We start from the raw sequence: 24,165 nt of genomic DNA, 5'->3' as shown, positions 1-24,165 counted from the left end.
AAGTAGATTAGCAATGCCAGGGGCTGGGGAGAATGGGAGTGACTGCTAATGGGTAAGGGGTTTCTCCTAAAATTAGGTAGTGTTGATGATTGTACATCCCTGTGAAGATTCTAAAAATCAGTGAATCGTACACTTTAAAAGGGTGAATTTTACAGTATGTGCATTATATCTCAAGAAAGCTGTTATAAAAAATTCATCAATTCAGCAACATGCTATTATTTCTTATCCACCTCATCAATTCAACAATATGGTATTTCTTATCCATTAGATTGGCAAATCTAATAGTCAGATGATATCAACTGTTATTGAGGATGCGGGGAAATGAGAACTGTCAAAGAGCACACCAGGGAGTGTCAAGTGGTACAGTTGGCTTTGGCAAGATCAAGTAAAAGTAAAAACACGTGTACCCTATGAGCCATCAATTCCTCTTCTAGAGAGACACGCAAAAGAAACTTTCATACGGAAGCACAGGGCTTTCACTGCGGCAATATATGTAATAGTGAAAAACTGGAAACAACCTAATGATTAGGTTCAATAGGGTAACAGATAGATGATAACAGCAAATAATAGCAGCTAACATTTATGGGGTGCTTACTCCATGCCAGGTACTGTTCTACCTGCTTAATTTGAATTAAACCATTTAATTCTCACGACAACCCTGTGAGATAGAAACTTTCACTATTCCTATTTTACAAGTCTTCACCACCATGCAATGCTGCTTATAAAGTACATTCATTTAATGGAATATGGTATAACCATGAAAAGAATCAACTAGATCTACAAAATCAACAATTACAGATATCAGAAACATGATATTGAGAGAGTAAAGAATTCTGCAGAGTGAGACAGTGAAGAGGCCATCTGGCACAATGGTCAAGCGCTCAGGCTCCAGAGCCTGACTGTGGGATTCATTCTCAGCCCCACCACTTATTAGTTATGTGACTCTGGGCAAATGACCTTTCTGCCCTTCTTCATTTCCTAAAAGAGGTATAATAATGACAGTTCCCGCTTCGTAGCATCTTTGAAAGGACTGAGACAGTACACCTCCAGACACACTGTAATCGGTCAACATATGTTCGCTACTATTGCCACTGTGCATGCAATATGCTACATTGTATATACATTTGTAAACAGTACCCAAAAAACAATATTGTTCACAGATGCGCACATGTGTGTATAAACATACATACAAACGTCTATTTGCATTTATAAACAGACCGGAAAGATAACCGCTAGTTTCATGATAGAGGTTATCACTAGAAAGATAGAAGAGCATGGCATTGGGAGGTAGTCTATCAAAAAGAATTTATTTTCATCTATAATGCTCCATTTTTCTTATTAAAAAGTCTTAAAGAATACGTGGCCAAATGTTAACAGTTAACTCTAGGTGGTGGGAAAACGGGTGTGTTATTACCCTTTGTATGTTTATTTAAAAAATTCCTTAGAAAATATTTTTAAAACATTAAATATGCAAAGATCCACCATTTCACAGACATTTTTTAAAAAACGAACATGCTTTTTCTTCAGGGCCTCAAATAAAAATCTTTTTCACAATATTAATCACACGTTTAGTAATCCAATCGCTCCGCCCACATGCACAAGTTTGTTACAATGAATTCAACATGCTGACTTGTGCATCAGGAAAGAAATAAAATGAGACAAAGATGAGCAAAGATTTATAAAACCCAAGAAATACATCTGCAAAGCTGCCCTGAGAATGGGTACTTCTCAACCCTGATGTGAGTCTGAGTGTGTACACCACACTGCCTACTAAACTTTTCTGTTTGCAGCAATAATCATGACTATACTCACACAAGAAAAGAATGCATTAAAAGGATCAAATGCAGGTCAGACTACACTGGAGACTCTGACTGTTAAGGGATTTACAAACCAAGACAATGATGCTGTAAATGAGGCCACAGCTTGGAGCATCTACTCTTCTTGGCTTCTCTCCAGCAAGGTCTGCTTTCAAAGAGAACATCTATTAGTGATCCTTGAACCCCAATTCCAATGGAATGGTTTGAAATTACTATTTCTCTCCGGGCCCCCTAACTTTCAGGGAACTTTTTGGGGGTCATTTTTTGCTTTAGTAGTTCCTTTTTCACCTTAGAATTCTGTTCTCTTCTTTCAGAGTTGATCTTCCACCACGCTCTCGCTCAGCCTCGCTTTCCCCAATTCCCACATCCCTCTGCAGCCCTGCAACCACTCTCCATATTCTCTGGATATCTGGGGTGATGGTGGCAGTTGAGGATGCGGAGGCAGGGGGATGGGAGCCAATCTAAGGTCTTCTCCCCACTGAAAACCTTTTCCTACTGGCCAGTGGCTGTTCTGCAGACTATAGGCAGTCATATATACCCCAGACTTCCCAGGACAACTCTGATCTCAGTGATTCCATCCTGCTCTTCTCCAAATAGTCTCATCAATTATTATGCCCCCCTTTCACAGGGCACTCTTGAAAATCATAAAGGATTGGGAGAAGGTATAGCTTGGTGGCAAGTAGCTTCAGCATCAGGTAGGCTTGATTCCAATTCTAACTCTGCCAGTTATTAGAAAATTTAGAGCAAGTTAAGCAACTTTTCTAAATTTGTTTCCTTATATATAAAATGGAGATTATATCAATCGCACAGTATTATTGCAAGGATTAAATGAATTAATATATGTAAAACATCTAGTATACTTGGCATAGAGCAAGTGGTCAATAAAGGATGACCATTATGGAATCTTCCACCACAGAGATCCTTAAGAATACATGGTAATAGTTTCTGACTATAAATGACACAAGTAGAGCTATTAGCTAGGTACTATCTTGGAGTAATATCATTTAGATGTGTCCTGAAAGCAAACCAAATCAACTAATGCTATTAACCTGAGATTTAGCAAACCAAAGAATTCACCCTAATTTTTCTGATCTAAACACAGATTCTGAAAGTCATATCCAGAAGCTAAACTTTGGTGCAGGTATGACAAAAATTTCTCAACCAAATAAATAAGAGAAACTTGAAACTTCAAGACAAAGGTTGCATCTACTTCCTCACATTTTTTTCCTAAGTTTGCCAGAGGTAGGTATTAAAAATAAAATTTAAATTTCAAATATTATAGAACTTCTGAGCAAATTTTTTCATATTAACCTTGTTTTTCTGAGAACCAAAATAAGACTTGCTCCTTATAGAAAATTTATATATTTATACACTTAAAAATTATATTTTCAATTTGTACTATATATTTAAAAATATAAAGAAAAAGTAAGACTCATTGGCCATTTTAATATATTTCTCAGAATGTAGTCAAGATATAATAGGACCAGGTAATGAAAATGATCACATGCAAAGCTCTCAGCTAGACTGTAACATACATGAGGGTAGAGATAGTGGCTATCATTTTTACTGTTGTATTTATAGGCTTGATACACTAGCTGGCATGCATATAGATGCCACAAATGAATAGAGACTTATAGGACAAAAGTGAAAAAATCCTTTACTTTCCTAAATTACTGCTCACTTGAATTTCTTGAAAATGCTGAGCCCACAAGACTTCATGGGCACTCAACTTGTACAGTTGCCTGGGGCCTCTTGGTTTCATGCTGTGCCGTCATTGCCTTGAAATTCTTAGTTTTTGAACAAAGAGCCCCACAAATTATGTAGTGGTCCTGCCTAAGACTTTCTAGGACATTTAAAGTCATTCTATTAATAAAGTGGAACCTTTTTCAACCTTTTTTTTTTCCGGGGCACATTTATCACATAAGAAAAGGTAAATTTAGTTGGATTGAGTTGGTTCTGTCTAGGCTCATTTATCTCACTGTGTTGTGATCATTTTTATGTACCTGCCTTTTACACTAGACTGGAGCTTCTCAAAAGCAGGGCATATGACTTCATTGTCTTTCTTTCCTCAGCATCTTGCACAGTGCCTGGTATATAGTAAGTGATCAATAAATACCGAATAAACGAATGAATAAATGATTACAAGTGATTAATCTCTAAACTGTAAAAATTCAGGCATCAAGAATGGTTACGGGGAAAACGTGCAAGTCCATTAAGGTTCAATAAAATATGAAGTCCCTCACTCTCACCTGAATATAACATCACCAATGCTTAAGTCTGATCCTGCAAAATACAAACCAGCAAATTCTCTTTAGATTCTCTATATGTCCTTAACATTAGAGTACACATCACTTTTAGAGGGCAAGGCTGTTTTTAGGCTGCTTTTATATCATATCTATAAGAAACAAATGCTTAAAAATTCTGACAATCTAGCTATGTTAGGTACATTGGAATGACAGAGCATATAGGGAGGTCTTAAAAACTGCTTTGACCTGATAAGAGATTGATGGTCAGTCTGTCTATCTACTTCTCAAAAATGTTCTTCAAAAACCATGGCCAAAGTGTCACGTGCCTGCTGAAGGAGCTACAGTAGCTGCTGTTGCTGATTGGATTAAATTCACTCAGAACCAGTGTTCTGGCAATTACGTGGGGAAAAATTACAAACTGGGGTCTGCAGTGTGATCAACCTCAGAGGGTTTAAATAAATTTAAATCAGTTGCTAACATCTGTAAACGCAGCGACCTCCCATAAGAATTCAAAGCTCTGACCCCTCATAATTGGAAGGTATGGCAACATCGAGGGGTGTTTCTGTGCAGCAGCATCTGTTTGCGGCACTCCCCGTCACTCCCCATTGTAGCCGCCGTCCTGAGGCTGTCAGGCAGTGTCATCTGTCAGCTGTCTGCACAGTTGGTTTTCTGATACCCAGCGCGCTTCACTCATTTTTGCTGCCTGCCTGGACTCTCTAAGCTTCGACGTTTCAGCTGGGAAACTTGCTGGAAGGCTACTGGGATAGTCCAGGAATGCAGGGATGAGAGCCCAGACGACTGAAGTAGTCTTCTAGATTATCTATTTCCCTCCAATCCATGGTCTCAATTAATAATGCGTAATTCTTGGGGCTGGCCCCACGGAGTAGTGGTTAAGTGCGTGTGGTCCGCTGCTGGCGGCCCGGGTTTGGATCCCGGGTGCGCACTACGCACCGCTTGTCAGGCCATGCTGTGGCAGCATCCCATATAAAGTGGAGGAAGATGGGCATAGATGTTAGCCTAGGGCCAGTCTTCCTCAGCAAAAAAAAAAAAAAGAGGAGGATTGGCATGGATGTTAGCTCAGGGCTATCTTCCACACAAAAAAACTAATAATAATAATGCATAACTAAAAACATCACTTCCTTTCCCAAAAATTTTCAGTGACTCCCAATCAACTACAGCCAGGGTTAGCAAAGGTTTTCTGTAAAGGGCCAGACAGTAAATATTTTAGGCTTTGTGGGCCATATGATTTCTGTGATTACTCAATTCTGCTGTTGCAGTGTGAAAGGAGCCATAAAAAAATACATGAATGAATGGCAATGCAATGCTGTGTTCTAATAAAACTTTATTTACAAAAACTGGTAGTGGGCCAGGTTTGGCCCACAGGTTGTAGTTTGCTGACCTTTGAACTACTGTGTATGATTCAAATTCCTTATCCCAGCAATCAAAGCTCCCCTGTTCTAAACTTAGTTTTTCTATCTTACCTTTTCAGACCCACATCTGGTTTTATATTGTCCTTGGACAAGTTACTTAACCCCTCTGAAGCCTCAATTTTCTCATCCATTAAAAGTGGGAATGACACCACATCTAAATAACACAATTGCTGTGAAAATTAAAAAAAATATATTACATACGATTACTTATTGAGTGACCTTTCCTCCTTCACCTCATTCCCTATCCCAGCCAGACTACTCACCATTCTTTGTACAAGGCTTTTCTCACCTCTGCATCTTGCTCTTAGCATTCCCTCAATGACTTCCTTACTCATTTCCATGTGTTCAAATTCTTCCCATTCTTCTACTCCCAGCTTAAGTGCCCAAGTCATGAAAGCTTCCTTCATCTCTCTTAGCCAGAAGTAATTGCTCTTTCCTCAAGTGAAAGGGCACTCTGTGCCTCTCTTCAGGCACTTAGGACTTTTCATCTTAGGACTGTATAGGTGTCTTATTTCCCTTAAACCACTGGGACCACTTGAGGACAATGAGCATGCCTTATGCATAACTGGGTCTCCTCCTTATGCCTATATCTAGCACTGTGCCATGCACAAGTCAGTTGTCAACAAATATCTAAGTGACAAACGAATGACATGTGTGATAGATTCTTTCCCCCTATCTTAAACAAGTATATATGTTTAGTAAATACCCAGAGTTGTAGAACGATTATCTTTTGCATTTATACTTGGGGGAAAAAAGTAAAAACATTTAAAAATCTAGTTCCAGTTATTGATTAGCTGGTTGAGTCCTAAATAGGCCACTTAAATATGCTAAATATTTATACAAGTCAACTTATGTATACATGCCAGGATTCCTAAAAGTACCCACATTACTTTGCCCATAAGTAAACTGAGGCTCAGAGAGGATATATAACTTACCCCAAGTCTGGAATTTCCTCTCTCACTGAAGAGGTAGGAACTTTCTGCATTAGGCCAGAGACCTTGCCCGTTAGATAATTTCTAGCTACATACATGCTCAATCTCCCCCTCGGCTCCATCGTTTTGGATTTGTTTTTGGTTCTAGCCTAGATATTGATTCTATTTTTGTTTCTGGTCTAAATATTTACTCAGGAGCATCACACAGAATTGTTAATGATTACTCATAGGCAAATACCTAGACTTGATTTCAAAGGTTACATGGCACCCCCTCCAAAAAATTCTGAAATATAGAGAAAAAAACATACACGTAAGTTAGAGAAAGGAAATAACTCTTCTCAATTCATAAATGCCTCAGTAAAATTGACTTTTGAAAACTCTATCTTTTCTTCTTTCTCATTATAATGCATATGCTCCCTAAGGAGTTATTGAGGGCCCCAGTAAATTTCAGTTACTGCCAAAGTCTACTGAGGAAAGACACAAGTATGAGATGGGATGGGGACATGTTTTCTGATGTTCCTGCTTAGTCCTTACTCTATAGAAGTGATTTGCAATCTTGGTTTCATATGAGAACCACCCGGGGTGGGAATTCTGCTTCTGCTTAGAATGTAGAAAGCTACAAGAGAATATTTTCCCATCCTAACAATAAAAAGAGCTGAGTAATGTACAAAATCATACTTTTTCTTTAACCCATCAGAGAGCTGGGGTCACAAGGCAGCTAAGTGAACTTAGCATTCTGAAGAGGGACACACCTTTCCACTTCTAAATGGAAAGCCTCTAAGGCTTAGGTTCTCCACTATTACAACCTAATTTTCCAGAAGAACTTAACACTAGGGACACTTTGGCCTTTCTACAGGCCAGATTTATATGCCCACAGCTTAACCAAACCAATTCAGAACCCAGCCATACGAGACTGAAGAGGTACAATGTCTTGATTCTTCTGACATCCAGTATTTCACTGATTCATGGTATACAAGGCAGAATATACTGGAATATTATGAAGTTTATAACAACAGAAGTGCCTTCATTTTTGACCATAGGAATTGAGCACACCAGCCAATCAAGAGCTATGTAAGATGTTAAGGAGGTGGGGTAGATAGAGTGTTCAGCTGTTTTACGCTACTTGTCACTATTGAAGAAACCAATACTTTAGAGCAGTGTTTTGGAATTGTCTTCCAAAGAGCCTCAACATTCAGCAAAGATGCCTCAGGGAGAGGAGGAAGAGTTAGGGAACCCTCTAGACCCCAACATCTGCAAGCCCTGCTTCAACCAGAAAAGCTTTATTTTATCTGTTTTATGTACTGGGGTTTCACGTATGTGTTCCTTTGGACAAAAAGAGTTCTGCTGTTTTTTGTTAAAAAAAAAAAAAAGCTGGAAAACCTCTGTGAGTGGAATTACTAGAACTCATTGAAGCTCCTAGGAGGAAAGAGAAAAAAATAAACAACTTTCCTCTCTGGGAGAATGATAGCCAACAGAAGTCTTCTTCCCAAAGAATCATCCAGAGATATCTTGGAGATAGACAATGAATTAAGACAACAAGTCCATCCAAAAGGATGATTCTTCTGACAGCCATAGCCACCAGATTCCAGCTTTTGGGTTCCAATAAAATATCAAATGTTTAAAAATCAAAATATGGCCAGTTCTACCACTATCCTCTGCTTGTTACTTTCCAGGTATGTTCTAAGACTGTGAGATCAACAGTCTCTGGCAAATACTGACAGACAGGCATGGGGGGGACAGATCCAGATGAGCCAAAAGGTGAAAACATCAGTGCCCACTGGGGAACCCACTTACCTCCCCCTCATAAAGGAGGAATTACCCCAAATTTCATTATGATTCATTTTCTTTACAGTCTTGCTTGGAATTTTGCATGATCTTCTTGATTTTGGCCCTGTTCTACTTTCCAATTTCTATTTGCTTCTTTTGCTTTTCATAACCTTAGAATAATAATGAAATGGATCCTGATCACATCTCACCTCAAGTTACTCCCAATTTAATTCTGTGATTTCAATTAAATTTTTTTTTGGATCATCTACTCTTTCCCTTTTCCCTTCTTTCCCATTCTGAATATCTGTCTGAATTCTAACAAGACTGTCAACCTATTAACTTTTGAGTAACTCTGAAGTATGAGGTTAGGTTATATTTTTGATTTTAAAAATGTCACATAGGTAATTAATTGGTGCCTGGACAGAACTGATCTTACATCATGGCTCAGGTTGGGAGTCTACACTCTAAAGAGTGGGGTTAATTTTAGTGTTTAAAAATGAGTAAATGTTCTAGAAAAGGCAATACTATGGTGACAATAAAAATATCAGTGGTTGTGAGGCAAGGGGGAGAGATGAATAGGCAGAGCACAGAGGACTTTTAGGGCAGTGAAAATACTCTGTACGATATTATAATGATGGATATATGTCATTGCACATTTGTCCAAACCCATAGAATGTACACCACCAAGAGTGAACGCTAAGGTAAACTATGGGCTCTGGGGGATTATGATGTGTCAATACATAGGTTCATCCTTGGTTAAAAAAGTACCATTCTGATGAGTAATATTGATAACGGGGGAGGCTACGCATGTATGGGAACAAGGGGTATATTGGAAATCTCTGTACCTCCCTCTCAATTTGTTGTGAACCTAAAACTGCTCTAAAAAAATAAAGTTTTTTTAAAAAATGAGTGAATGGCCCCCACAAAATACCATTCTGTTTTAAACACCTATTGGTGATATTTGTTAGAAATTCTCTTAAATGAGAATGACAAATTCATATCAACAAGTGGAAAATATACAATCTGGTAATATTACCAGGGCATACATACTTGTTAATAAATCACTAGCTTCTGCAATGTAGACAACAGGACCAAGGAAGTGACTTCAAGAGTACAGAAGTAAAATTTTTGCCTATAGTGCTACTAGCTTCAAAGAGGAAGTTCTATCAGACATTCAGTACAGTGTGACCTAAACACATGAATCATTGCGTGACCCAGACCATGTACACATCTTCACTGAAGACATTCAAAGTCAATGGCTTTGGAAACATCAGTGGATAAGGAAAAGGGAGGCATTGCAGGGAATATAGGTCATGAAATGCACATTGGTAAAAGCATGAAATCTGACCAGCTATAAAGTGAATTTCTTTAAAGAAGACTTACTATTACTCATCACTAAAGAGAGGAGGTCAAAATAGTCTAAAAAATGAAAAGACAGGCTCTGTGCACCAACATGTACAGTAATGGACCTGTAAGTCAGCAAGCCACAGGGAATATCCAAGTTCCCTGAAAAGCAGGTTAATAAAAGTTGAAGCTCCAAATCACTATACCACTAGACACATCCTAAAATTTAAAGACATGAACCAGAATCTCTCTAACAAGTACAAGAACTCCATTCTGCTGATGATTCTGAAATATATAGAGGAACACGGTCCACAAAGGAACATGAGAAAAACATGCCTTTGTCAGTGGCCCAGTAAATTCTGGCCTAGGGCCCTTTGAATGGTGGGTAAGATTTTTGCGGGATGGAAAAGGAGTTGGCACCTACTGGAGATCACACTTGTAAAATAATGAACTTGTCAGACTGACTATTCAATGAAGCTGGATTAACCAATCATTATTAGGGACAGCTTTTTCTATAAGGAAATGATGACACTTTTATGGTCTCCTTTTAGGAGAAAAAGTCAGAGAATGGGTATAAGAAGCTGCAAAGATCAAATATCAACTGGCTCTTCACTCCTTTGCCCTGATCTCCTTGCAACCTTGAACTAAGGGGCATCAGACCAAGGAACAAAGAACACTACACAAAGAGACTTTGGGGAGGTGTGGAAGTGGCTTTATTGCTTAAGAAAGCTCAATACCACATGATTTATGGTACTTCAGATGGAGAAGGTTGATGGCAACATCTTGATACTTTCCTCATTACAATTACCTGAAGCAGAGATGGCATTAACATTGTAGGAGTTGTCTTTAATGTTGTGCTTTTAGAAGGACTAGCTATGTCAGGCTATCCTCCGGTCACTGCTTAGTAGTCCGGACGTTAGAAGTAAGGCTCTCTGTGTACTCTGTGGAGTTTGTTCGGGTCTTTTGATTCTCCTTAAGTCTCCAGAAGGTACTTTCCTCAGTTCTCTGAGTCAGGTTTTTCCTCCATAGCCAGGGAAACAGGGGCTCAAAGCCAGCTTTGGTTCTAAATAAGTAAGTGCAATCATGGAGACCTGCCAGGGGCTGCCAAGAGCACCTCCCTTATTTCTATTCAGCTTGACAACACTCCTTGACTTGGTATTTTTGAATTCTTGATATAACTATTACACATGGATAAGAGTTATGAAAGTCAATGAAATAAGTAAAGTCACTCTTCGCTGTCAGTAAAAAACAAACACCACAAAGACCAAACTCATCAACTCCTCAATGTAAAGGGAAATTTCTTCCTCACTGCAGCAGCCGATGAAAACATCATTGACTAGTCTATGTGGAATGTTTCCAAAGGGTAAGAAAATAAAACTCAGAGAACAGAGCCATAGACAATATGAAATAATGGGTAACCCCCAAATCATTCATCTCAGGCAGACTAACAGGGCTACTACATACCTGGACAGACGCCTACTCTTCTGTGCTCCGTCTCTTTTCAGAGTCTGCCCCTTGACCCTGACTACCCCTCCACCCCCACGGCCCCCAGGTCAGCCATGCTAGCAGCCATAGTAAGACAGGCCAGCAGGAAAGTAATAGAGGTCTTAGACTTAAAAGACTTAGCTCCTCACAAATCAGAATCTAGTCTCTAAAAGTTATTCCATGATAAATGAGCCCATCACTTCTACTTCCTAAATTTGACAATTTTCCCTACCCCATTCCCAAGACATTTTTCTATTTACAATGAGGGAAGTTCTGTTAGAGACTGAATTTCACCAGCCACACCATCAGCCTCTGCATAGTTTTTGCGGGCTATCACTTGTAGTACCCAAACACACTTTGACTTCAAATGATTAATTGCAGAACAAAGGCTGCTTCCGTTTGCAGAGCTTCCCTGCAGGCCACAGGGGAGTGGTAGTGGGGGGGGGGGTCCCTGGACTTGCCCTGGAATGCATGATCAGTTAAAGCCCATCACTCTGCACTCGGTAGACGAAACACCCCGAGCCGCCCAGCAGTTTAGGTGCGGAGTGAAAGGTAACAGCATTGTATTTCCTTGTTCAGGGAGAGGTGTCTGGGAGACAGCTTAGAAACTGAAGTTGGCCCTGGGTTATAAATCTGCAAACTTAATTGCAATGCACGGCTAGTCTTTGGAAGACCTTTCCAATCCTGATAACGAAGACACGCATGTACATGTAGATGGCAACTCCCCCCTTTTTGGTTTTGAAACCTGTACCGCCTACTGAGTCTCACCAAAAACTAGAACTGATCAGAGCCTGTTTGCACCGGTGACTAAAACAAAAAGGGAGAGGAAACAGGAGAGATTGTGTGGAGCAGGCAGCCTTTCTGGCGCCCTCCAAGTCGTACTACCCAGGCAGGCCCCTATTCCACCTAGTATACGTCCAAGGCGGGAGCTGTCAAGGAAGCCCACAGATAAGCAATTTAGAAATACTCTAACAAAATGAAGGAGACCTACTTGGGGTTTTCATTGCTGTCTGCCAAGCTAGGGAAACAGAGTGTGGACAGATGCTCTTTAAGGTTCTTATTTGAGCTCCAAAGAGGTTTAAGGCTTGGCACAGCCATGAATCCCAAGAATCTTCACTTCCTTGGTTTTCTTTTCTTTTTTTTTTTTTAAGATAAATTGAAAGTAATACAGTCAAGAACGGAGAAGGTAATTGTTTTACCCCATTAACTAATCTTTCTTGTTCCGAATATGTCTCTTCTTTTTAACAAAGCTATTAAGATTTTAGATGCTTGGGCAAAAGCAACCCATATGAGATATATTTGGAGAATTCTACCACCAAAATCCAAATAAATAAGATGGCTCATCCATCAGCAGCAGACAGCAAACTATGTAATCAATTCTGTAATCTGTACTTCTGTAATCAATTTCAATGTGCCAAAGAAAACACAGTGATTGCTTATTTGTCCAACAAATATTAATTAAATATCTACTACGTATCAGGAACTACAAGGTGCTAGAGAGAAATAAAGAAGTACAAGACATGGCCCTGGTTTTCTAGGGCTTACGATTTATTTAAGGGAGAAAATGTTTATAACTAAATAAATGAAAAAGAAATCACTAATGCCAAAATTGAAGAGTCAGTAACCCCTAAGAATTTTGGAGGAAAGAGAGCGCACAGAGATTGGGGAAAGCTTTGTGAAGGAGGCACTATGTGATCACTAGATTAAATTTTTCCAGAATAGGGCCTCAAAGCTTGTACAGCACTTAAGACATAATAGATATTTTAAAAGAATGTGTTTAAATCAAACTGATTAATTGCTGCAAATTTATATTATGGGAATGCAAAATGCAAATACATGAGACATGACCTAGACCGAGCGCTCAGAGAAGGATGCACAGAAAAGATGGCAGTTAGGCTGGCCCCAGAAATCACGCCATGTGATTCTTCCAAAATGTGTGTTGAGTCTCCCAAGTCCAGGCCTTTCCCATGTGATCTCCAAGATGTCCTTACCCTAAGTAGCTGAATTCATCTGCTCTGTCAACACCCAGCTCATTTCCTACCTAAAATCACAGGAAATCAGGGCTGGAAAAAGACCTTCAAGTTCACCTATGTCTAGCAGTTCCTAAACTTGGCTGAATGTAGTAACAATCACTGGGGACGTGTCCTTCTCCCTCCCACCTCCAAAGCTTACCTGATATGTTAAGCAAGGCATGGGTGAAGCCAAGGCATTTATTGAGGCAACCAAACACAAAATGAAGTCTTGCTCTGCCATTGCTGCAGGGAGCTTTCTAAAACTGCAGACCCCTAGGCTCCATCCCTTGGGATTCTGCTTCTGTAGCTCTGTTTATTTTTTTACAAGGCTCTCCAGGTGATTTGGAAGACCTGCCAGATTTGGGAGCAGCTGATTGTCAACATGCGCCGCTGGCTTTTGAATCCCTTCTCAAACTTTCTGCCCAGGGTGGTTCTGTTGATGGCTAAACATCTTCCCCAAACCCTCCCTAGCCTCCATATTTCTTTGGGATCATTTCCTTCTCCAAACTCCTACACCACCCAGGATCGTCAATGCTCACTTAATATGTTGTACTATGTTGTGAAGTCCTTTGGATGTCAATAAACAATTGTTAGGCTCTGTGCTGGAGGATGCACCATAGAAGATGCAACAAGGAACAGGTTTATATCCTAGAGGTGGAAAAAGACATGCAAACTGTTAAAATAACAAGTTGGAATGAATTAAGTGCTAAAGGATGGTTAAGAAAAACATGCTGTCAGAGACCAGAGGAAGAGGTAGTTATTCTTCCTCAGGGCGTTTCAGAAAATTTCTAGAGAAGCTGGTTTTGCACCCTTAAAGGATGACTATATTTTGACAAGCAGGAAATAACCGGGGACAATGCAGTGTAAAGAAATCACCCAACGAGAATACAAGGCAAGAACGTGCAGGTGTGAGAAATAGTGAGTCTCACGGTGGGTACATGCAGGATGAGGATATGGGAAATGAGGCTGGAAAGTGAGTTAAGGGCAAGTTTTTGGAGGCTCATGCTCTAATTTGGGAGAGAATATGGAATACTCGAAAGAGCTCAAGCTTTAGTGTCAAATAAGACCTAGGTTCTTATACACATTCTGTTGCTTACTAGTGAAACTGTGATGTTGGCAATTCATTTACTTTCTCCTGTGCTTATCTGTGAAATAGCAATACACCTTCTCTTCAGAGTGGTTGTAATGACCCAGCAAGTTAATGAATATAAGTACCAATCATGGCTAATTCTCTTCCCTTAATTTCACCAGTACTAGGAAAAAAAAAAAAAACAGAATATGTTTAAAGAAATAGATGTGATCTAACTTCTGTTTTAGAAAGACAATTGGATGCAATGATAAGTGACATTGAAGAGGAAACATAAAATCTTTAGGCAGAGAGAACAGTTAGAAGGACGTTTCAATAATCCAAGTGAGAGATGAGGTCCTAAACTACAACAGAGCCATTACGAAGACAGGGTAAAGAGGAGTAACCACCAAGGAGACAAAACCGAGAAGTCAGCAAAAGGTGGAAAATGAATCTGGTAGCATCAAAGACAATTCAGGTTTCCAGCCTGGCTTTTGCTACTAGGAGGATAGTGGTGCAACTGAAAGTTAGGGAAGCTAAGCGGAGTGGGCTTCAGTTGAGATAGAATATATTCTACCTGGGACACACTGAATTGCAGATGACAGCTGGGCATCCTCCGGCAACATTTAGTGTGCAGTAGGAGATTTGAGTCTAAGACTTAGAACTAAGAAGTGGTTCTGGGTAGAAGACTTGGGAGGCCTTGGCAAAGAGGCGCTAGGTGAAGCTGTGAAAATAGTTGGGACTAGCAAGGGAGATTGTATTGAGTAGAAAAGAGGAACACTGATATCTGAACCTTGAGGAAGGTCCACACTTAAGGAACAGAAGAAAAAGAGGAGCTAAGAAAAGAGATGAAGGAGGAGTGGTCACCTTCACAGAAAGAGACCCAGAATACTCTTAGAGCAACGAGGCATTTCAAGATGGAAGAAACCACCATCAGCGTCAAAAGCTAGTAGTGGCAAGGAGTTAAAAAGAGCCATTTGAGCTCACAATTAGGAAAGGTGGCAAAGTCTGCTAATAGTCTCAATGTCCACTTCTCCTGTTCCCTTTAGTAATGGAAACTATGAGTCTTTAGCTGGGCACATGGCTCTCAGATAAGCCTATGTTTCCTGGTCTCCCTTGTGTATAGCCATAAGGCTAAGTTTTGCCCAATGAAATGTGTATGCCTTCCAGGCCATGCCCTTAAAAGGAAAGGGTGAGCCCTCCCTTTCCTACTGGCAGGAACTCAGCAGTAGTGGTGCTGATGGACATGACGTGAGCCATCTTCAACCTTGCGAATAAGAACCACCCCTTAACGATGGCCACCACAAAAGAGAAGGAACATGGGTCCCTGACATCTAAACAGCTTGCACTCAGATTGTTATGCAAAAGTAAAATACATTTTTCTTGCTTAAACAACAGTTATTTTGGTCTTTGTTATGGCAGCTGAGGCTTTATCCTTAATGACACAGGACGGAGTGAATGTGTGCTAAGGAAAAAGAAGTAAGGAAATGAATATAAACTCTTCTTTTAAGAAACTAGAAGGGAAAGGAGAGAGACAGAATGACAGTTTCCAGAGGAAAGAGGGTCAAAAGAGGTGTCTTAGTTTTTTAAAATCAATGATCCTATAATTCTTAACATTTTAAAGTCTACTATTGTCTCTCCTTATTCATGGCATATTTTCAATTTTGCAGAAGTAGTTTTAAATTTAGTGGTTGGGAAATAAGCAGGTTTTATTCTTCGTGATTATGATAATTCTATTTTTAAGTTAGCTTTTTGAGACATTTACCATTCGCATATTTGTACAGAGCTGCTTCAAATGTGACTTAGGAAAATTCAAAGTTTTGCCAATTAACTAGAGGGTGATTATTTGTTTTATTAAAGGGGTCCTTCAAAATATGAAGCTTCTTAACAGTTAAGTGTATACAAATCATTTAATCACATAACAGAAGGCTAGGGAAAAGAAAGTTAACTTGTTAGACGTTACTGTAATGACCATGTATGTATGTCAGTAAGAAAGCAGAAGTCAGTAAATAAAAATTTTAGTTTATGGAACTTTTTCCAGGAATAAGTTTATTATATAAAGAGAGGAATTTCTGCAATGTCTACACTGCAATCAATGGCTCCTTTGTGGTTGAATGACGGCCTCTCTAAGTCCCCAACCGCTGGTCCTAAAGTGACCTGAGTAGTAATGAACTCTGAGAACAGCTTTGGGGATAACCCCACAACAGCTCTGAACTATCTGCTGTCAAGGGTACAAGGGTACGTCAGTTGCATAATTAACCATAACAGCTGCAAGTAACATACTTAAAACAAAAATCCTGTTGGTATTTAGCTGAACTAAAAAAACCAAAGTAACCATCCATTCCCCTATGGTGTAAATTATAGTTATGTGTAAAATGAAATTTCTTATTTGCATTTCACATAAAATTCACCTAACTCCTTATTCACTCATTACTTATCCATTATGGGTTTTTTAAATGGCACTTTCAAAGTTTGCTTTGGCTCCGGGTGAATTATTTGCCAAGACTTTATTCCTGGAGTCACGGATCCTCTGGGATTTCTTTACCTTTTGCAAATTCATAGCTCATTTTGTGGGTGGTAGTGGTTTGTGGCCTCTAAGTGTGAAAGTGTGGGCACACGTGGAGGAGTAGTCTTAAGATATCCTAAATGGTGGAAAATTGCATAAGGAAGGGGCCTATAGTGCAGAGTAATTAAACAGAAAAAAAAGAAAAAGCAGAAAGTGAGTAAAGAACAGTTCATAAAGGTAGCAGCAAAAATTGTTACCTCTTTGCAATTATGCATATGCTTGGATAATCTGTGGATTTAATGGGTGGAAAAAACGTGTGTTACAAAAATTCATTAAATGTTTGCATATCAAGACGCACAAATACAAAAGTGCATGAAAAGTTAAAATTAAGGCAAAGCTGCCTCTGAGAGTAAAAATCTTGATGAGCTTTAATAAACCACTAAATGCAGTGTTGGATACAGATGAGCAGAGGAAAATATTTTTTATGTGTACACTCTCAAAAAAAAATAAATATGGTCTTCAAGACTAACATTGGTATTTTAGGAGAAGAACTGGGGGCATGAGGCAAGGTAGATGTAGATGCTTACCAATTCTAAGAGGGCAACGAAAATTCTTCCTGTCTCCAAATCTCTCCCCCACTTGTCTTAAAATGTCTTCCAATATCCTCCCTAATGAACTCAAGAGCAAAGGTGAGGCACGTTATCTCAGAAAGAAAATACACAGTTTTTTAGAATATTAGAAAAGTCGTTTCTAGATTCATAGAGATTTCAAGCTAGAAGAGATCGTAGTAAACACTTAGTTCCTGCTTGACTCCAATATATACATTTTAAAGATGTGCCAGGCAATAAGTAACTGGCCCAAGATCACATAGAAAATTAATGGTATAAAAATGCTGGATTTGACTCTTTTATTTATTTATTTATTTTTTCCCCCAAGGCCCCAGTAGATAGCTGCATGTCATAGCTGCACATCCTTCTAGTTGCTGTATGTGGGACGCGGCCTCAGCATGGCCAGAGAAGCGGTGCGTCGGTGCGCGCCCGGAATCCGAACCCGGGCCGCCAGCAGCGAAGCGCGCGCGCTTAACCGCTAAGCCATGGGGCCAGCCCTGGATTTGACTCTTTATCTAAGGATCTTTTTTATACTACTGAGCATCACCTGCATTCAGAAGGGGTAAGAGAATGGCCTCGCACATTTCACTAGAGGATGATTTCCAGGACTAGGGGCAGCACAAGGACTGGGTGGGTCACAGACTAAAGGTCTAGGGAGTGGGGCATTCTGGATTTGTGCCTGGACACAGAAGTTTGCTATTTTGCCTAATATTGGTTTAAATGACAGGAAAGTTGAATGCCATTAATATACCGTCATATAGTAGCTTGCTCGTCTACTGATATAGTTAATCTGCAGATAATGATAGGCTTTGTTGATCACTCAAAAGGCATAAGAACATTGGACGCTTTTATACAGTCATTTGTGTGTTTAGAGACTGTTCTGGGTTTCATGAGGGGCAGTTGTCACCCAGCTATGGGGCTGTGTCACCTCAAGTTTGCATCAAGCTAATGTGTATTCATGGAAACCACACTGAGCGGAACAAGAAGTAAATATTCTCTACCACCTAAAACTGACCTCACATGGCCTGAAGTAGTTTTCAACACTTCCACTTCATTTGGAAGTGAATTTGTCCCTTTGAAAATCTTATTATTGATCCTTACTTTTTCCCAATGAGTTTTGGCATTTTGGTTGGCGTTCAAAAATGGGATCCCAAACTATAGGCTTTTTTTCCTAATAATTACAAGCTATCAGGTTTTCATTTGGTTATGAATTTTATTTTATTTTATTATTTATTTATTTATTTTTGTGAGGAAGACCGGCCCTGAGCTAACATCTGATGCCACTCTTCCTCTTTGCTGAGGAAGATTGGCCCTGGTCTAACATCCATGCCCATCTTCCTCTACTTTATATGGGACGCCGCCACAGCATGGCCTGACAAGCGGTGTGTCACTGTGCGTCTGGGGTCCGAACCTGTGAACCCAGGTAGCCGAAGCGGAGAGCGAGCACCTAACCGCTGCACTACCAGGCCAGCTCCATGAATTTTATTTTTGAGGATGTCTTCGTACTACGTTATGTAACCTCCTGCCATTTACTGTTGATGGGATTTATTGCATTTCCAAGAACAGTATAGTAAAAAATGACAATATCAAACCTCATTAAATAGGTGTCAAAATTAAGCAATCATATTTTTCTCTTTTAATTATAATAGAAGAATTCAAGTTAATTTGCTCATTTTACCACAATGAACATGTGATTCCAACAGTTTAAAAGCTAAAATCCCTAGGAGATAGAGGACAATTTAAAAAATCCTCATTTCACAAGAAAACCGTGGATATTAACCTGTTTGTTTAACTGGATGAGCAATAATATACATAATGTGCTAACATTTCTTAACAAATAGATTTTTGTAAACAAGCTGCTTCCAAAAATATTTTATGAGCCATCATTAACTTTCAGAGATGTTGTTTCAGGTTGGGAACCTTGGTGATCCATCTCGCAAAGCACGGCTGGGATAAGAGACCCCTGAAATTGCTAAATGAGAAGAACTGAAAAGGGTCCTGTGAAGTCATGACCCTTTAAAGGTGTTGGTTTACAGAGTGTGAAGTGGGTAATTCACCAGCTGCACCCAGGAAGCAGCGCAGCAAATGCCTATGGCTCGGAATCAGAGAAAATATCATTCTGAAGGGCGGTTGGAAACCACTACCACTGCGGACACACAGTTAGTTTGGTCTAATTTCTGTGATAGGGAAAAACTCCTGATTTTGGAATACAGTTCAGTATTTCAAAAGAAGATTATTAAAATGAAAAGCAATGAATTATTCTTTCTGTTAGTTTTTTTTTTGGACCATTTTTTAGGGCTCCAACTACAAGGACAAATTCACTAAGGACTATGCTCAAAACCTGACCTGCAAAATCTTAAGCAAAGGCCGTATATTCAGGGCCCATTGCTGGATCTCCTGGTCTTCAGGTGGGATGTGGAGAGCTGATCGGCCAGCTGCCACTATGTTAGAGAGAGGGGCGCTTGGCTCTATCACTTCCCTAGGAGGCTCACAGAACACAGAACTTATCCCACAGAAGCTTATTTTAGCTTAAAGGGTTACATAAGCCATTGCAGGACAAGAGCAATGAGTGGGAGTGTCAAGATTTTTAGGACTTTTTTCTCATGTTATTAATAACAATCTATTTTCTTAACAATGTCACTTAACTTTTCTCTGCTTCAGTTTATCTACATAACAGATATACTCAGTTTAATTCCATGTTCCCAAAGAAGTAATGGTGGAGAGATGTGCTGATAAACATTTTTAAAGCTCTTTGACTTCCTCAGAAAGCAAGAAGTCTTCTGAAAAAATTCCCTGAGAAAATATTCAGAGACTCAGTAATACTGGGTCAAAAATCTCTAAATTTTGATCCCTTTAAAAATAGCTATTTAAGGTGAAACATATTAGTGTATAGTGTATGTATGTGTGTCTAAATATCTTACGTAGACACCTTTTTTCTGGCTACAAAGAACAAGAATACTGAACTGTGGAATTTCAGGTCTCAATGTTTGGTGAGATACAGATGCTATAATCAAATAGACCGTTACCCTTAATTTGGAGAATTTTGGGTCTCCTTCTACTCCACTTTGAATGACATCTGTTCTGCAGGAGTACTAGCAAGACTTGTTTGAAGTTTAAATCCATGACACCCTTTGTAGAACAGTGGCAACCTGATCAAAACAGTGATCAACAGAAATGCTTTTTTCTGATAAACAGGGCCAAATTCAGTCTCTTTCTAAGGAGAACGAACACACACATGCACACGCTCTCTCTCCCTATATTCAGAGCTGAGGTTTTCCTTCTACCCCCAACTAATAAAATCAGGAGGCTGCAATGAGGCTGAGCGGCACGCAGTTTGATGTCCTCAGCAGGATACGGGGAGTCAGAAGTGGCGCTGTAAATCCAGAGTGGGGCTTCAACACGGTGTTAAGTGTGGCCTGAGTCGCAGAGATTTCCCTTTGATGCAAGTTCAGTATATTAATGGGAAAAGCATTCACTTTTATTTGTCTGTACTGTCTGCGACAGCGAGGCTGCCTCATTTAGCATGGGCTAACGTGAAAATACACAGAGAAGCAATCTGTTGCAAATTAGCACAGCTCCCCTTTCATTCACTAGCTAGTAATTGGAAGGGGTTAAGAAAGTGTAACTTATCAGATCACGTGAGAGTATCAGCTTGTGTGGACAGCAAGCCTCCCCTGAATTTCCCTATGAACCCTGAGGCCATAATCCTTCCTCCACGTAGACTTGATCTGAAAGACAACACTGACACGTGTGAAATGTGCACACTTGGTTAGGTTTCAGAAGGCAGTTTCCTAGACTCCTGAAGGGGTATTAATGACTCTATAGAACCTTACCTCTCTTTAGATATGTTTTTACTCTCCCGTTTCCAAATCGTCTTGAAGTCACTGCAGAACTCGTACCACACCATAAACACGTAGTTGGGTGTGATCTCCTTCTCACCAGACTTTGGCTTCATCCCAAAATATCCTACTGTTGTTTCAAAACTGCAACAGGTAGGAGAAAAAACAGAGTGAGGGAGAGGGTGAGAAACTGTCAACACCAACAACACCCATTAGGGTGAAGAGAGGGCATGCTGGGGTGGTTCCCACGTGTCCGTTCTCCAACACAGGAGCCCAGGATAATAGTTACCGTGGCTTAGTTAGTTACTTAGGATAACTAAGCCTTAGAAAATCTATTTGTTCAAGCCAATTTTCCAAGAAATTCAACTTCACTGGGGATACTCCAGGGCATATCTTATCTGTATAAAAACCAGCAATGTATAATCCCAGGGAAATATGTAGGTAAAACTTTTTGAGTTTGTTCTTCATCTCAATCCATGTCATTTACTTGGTCTTCATTTTAAGTCTAAGGACTACATGTAACACTGATGACATATTGATTCTGTAGCATTAGCAGAAGTCAGTTAGATAGCCCATGGGGAATAATTAATCTCTTGAGTGTTTCATGGAAAATCAAGAGACTGTTCTATCCTCATTCCGGCATCCATTAGCTTTGTAATCTTGGGTCAATCACTCAGCATTGGACTCAATTTTCTCAAGGGTAAAATAAGAGACTTAGATTGTATGATCTTTAAGAAGAGTACATTTTAAAGCCTGACATGATACAAGAATACAAACCACCCATGTACAAAAAGAGACATAATTGAAGGCATAGCAAGGTTTGCATGAAAAACCATCTCTGGTCTTAAATAGTGATCTCCAATCTGGTCAGAAAAGAACCCAGGTTTTCCAAAGTAGGTTCCCAGACATCACTAAGAACCTCCTGACCTACCCCATGGAGGCTTACTGCACACCAGCCTCCCCTGGCCTCCCAAGCAGCCCTTCTTGGAGGCACTAGCTTTGCAGCAATTTATAGCTCTGCACTCAATCTTTCCCTCCACCCACCCCTACCCACCCCCAAGCCTCACATACTCATTTGCCATGAGCAAGAACACAAATAAATGGCCCCCTTTTCTAGGGTGTTGGAAACTAATCAAAGCAGGAATGGCTGGCCAGGTTTATTACTCAATGCTCTATCATCTGTTCAGACACAGCGTTTTTTTGTGGCCATCCTGAATACTGAATTTCTAATGGAACTCTATTCAATGGCGATTGTAAAACCCCAAAGCCCCGTTACCATTATGGAGCATACTTTCATCTCCTTCTCAGTTATTGGGCAATATGTATCTCATAAGATTTTATCACATTTCACAGATGAACTGTTAATTGATTCCATGGCTATGATTAGGCGAGATCCAAGCTGGAGCTGCAGCTTTGAGTCCCATAAATTCTTTGTGCTTCTGTAAATAATAAATCTGTTTTTAACACAAATTAAAACTACTGGTCAGGGAATTTTGGCTCCCAGTTATTAAAAGACTGGAAGTGCATAAGTGGAGAAAGGCAATAACTGCAGTAATTTCTTAAGGGACTCTCTCATAATTCCAAACATACATATTTTGGAGCAAAGCCAGTAACACAAGAATGGAGCAATGTCCACTTTTACCCCAGACACAACTCCTAATTCTGTGGCCATCAAAACACTGATAAAACCAAATGTACACTCTATGGCATATACTTTTATTTCATTGAAAATGAAAAGTATATTGATCGTAGCATGGAAATACCTAAGTCAAGAGTTATCTAACCTATAAGAACAGGCCATGAATTTCTTATAGAGTCATGGGCTTTAGAATTGGAAGAGACTTACAGGGCCACTCATCCAATGTTCTCATTTTACAGATGAGAAAACAGAGACCTGGAAAGACTGAATGTCTTTATTTGTTGGCAGAGCTGGGCCTACAACTTGGGTCCCCTGATTCTCAGTGAAATGCTTTTTCCATTCTACCTTTCTGTGGCTGATGCTCGCTGACACAGGCATTTAAGAAAACAGTCATTTTTTTCTGTCTCCACTTTAGACACAGTTATCCCCTATATTATACATAATGTGCATTACCCCCAGCAGAGCACATTATTTTTTTCTCTTGCTTATGCTCACCTTCTATACAGAGACATACTTATTTGTGCATTAATAGAGAAGAGAAAGCCTTTCACTTTTAACATTCAGAGAAACAAATTATCTTCCCGATTTTCCAGCAGGATATAGTGAAGAGCACAGAAACTCCAGTCACTGTGCCTCATAGATCACCCCAGCACCTCTGGTGTTATTTGGAGCCTGGATTGTAAGACCAAGATATTGCAAATACTTCTGCAGTTTTAGAGAATGACAGCATTGTTTGTGGGTTATCACAGAGCTTGAGAAAAGCATGTCATCATCCCGGGGCCCTCACTTTACCCAAGTCTAAATTGAAGCTAACCATGTACCCTTACCACCTCTCCCTCTGGGGATTTGTGAGGCCCTGCTTGCTAACCCTCAAAGGGATGAAAACTAAACGAAATGCCGAACTTCAGCATTTTTCTCCCTGTGTGTTTTAGAAACTAAGAAAGAAAGCAAGCCTCTTCAGAAGAACCAAAGCCAACAGAGTCCCTGAGGATGGCCTGGCTTTGCCACTCTGCAACTTTGTCAAAGATGAAGTTGCTCTGAGGATGTGCCTTATTTGATTTTGCTATTATCCCTTTGTTCAAGGAAAAGTTAAAAGCTGCAATATGAACCTACAACTATCTGATAAGGTCTAGACTATTGTCCTCCCCAAACAAAACTCTCTTCTTTTCAAATTCAATTTTGATTGAAGACTGATTATTGAAAACCTTCTGAAATCTGGGCATGAAGATTGCTGATATTTAATGACCAGGAGAATTTACTCCAATAGACAAAAGGGCAATCATGCTTATGGAAACTTCTATTTGTCAGCAGATAACTCTAAAATACCTTTCAAGTTTTAAAAGATTGATTTCTAATCATATGTTATGTTTCATAAAACTTTTTTACTTCACTCTAAGCTATTCCCTGACTCCATAATTCCTTGTTTGATTTGTATCTTTTTAATTCAGCTAAACATTTTTAAAGCGCAGACAAT

At 39.7% G+C, this 24,165-nt stretch overlaps 1 protein-coding gene across 2 annotated transcripts in view; it reads right to left on the bottom strand.

Annotated features, from left to right (window-relative positions):
- Nucleotides 1-24,165, bottom strand: part of FMN1 (formin 1) — a 365,920-nt gene that overhangs the window by 12,730 nt on the left and 329,025 nt on the right. For both annotated transcript variants that reach the window (XM_058541158.1, XM_058541159.1), the window contains one exon: nucleotides 21,047-21,196. In XM_058541158.1, coding sequence (XP_058397141.1) covers nucleotides 21,047-21,196 — 150 coding nt within the window. The remainder of the gene's footprint in view (nucleotides 1-21,046; nucleotides 21,197-24,165) is intronic.

Source organism: Diceros bicornis, chromosome 5 (genome assembly GCF_020826845.1).
Source record: "Diceros bicornis minor isolate mBicDic1 chromosome 5, mDicBic1.mat.cur, whole genome shotgun sequence".
Classification (NCBI taxonomy): Eukaryota; Metazoa; Chordata; class Mammalia; order Perissodactyla; family Rhinocerotidae; genus Diceros; species Diceros bicornis.
The sequence above is the reverse complement of the archived record's forward strand: the minus strand, read 5'-3'. Positions and strand labels throughout refer to the sequence as shown.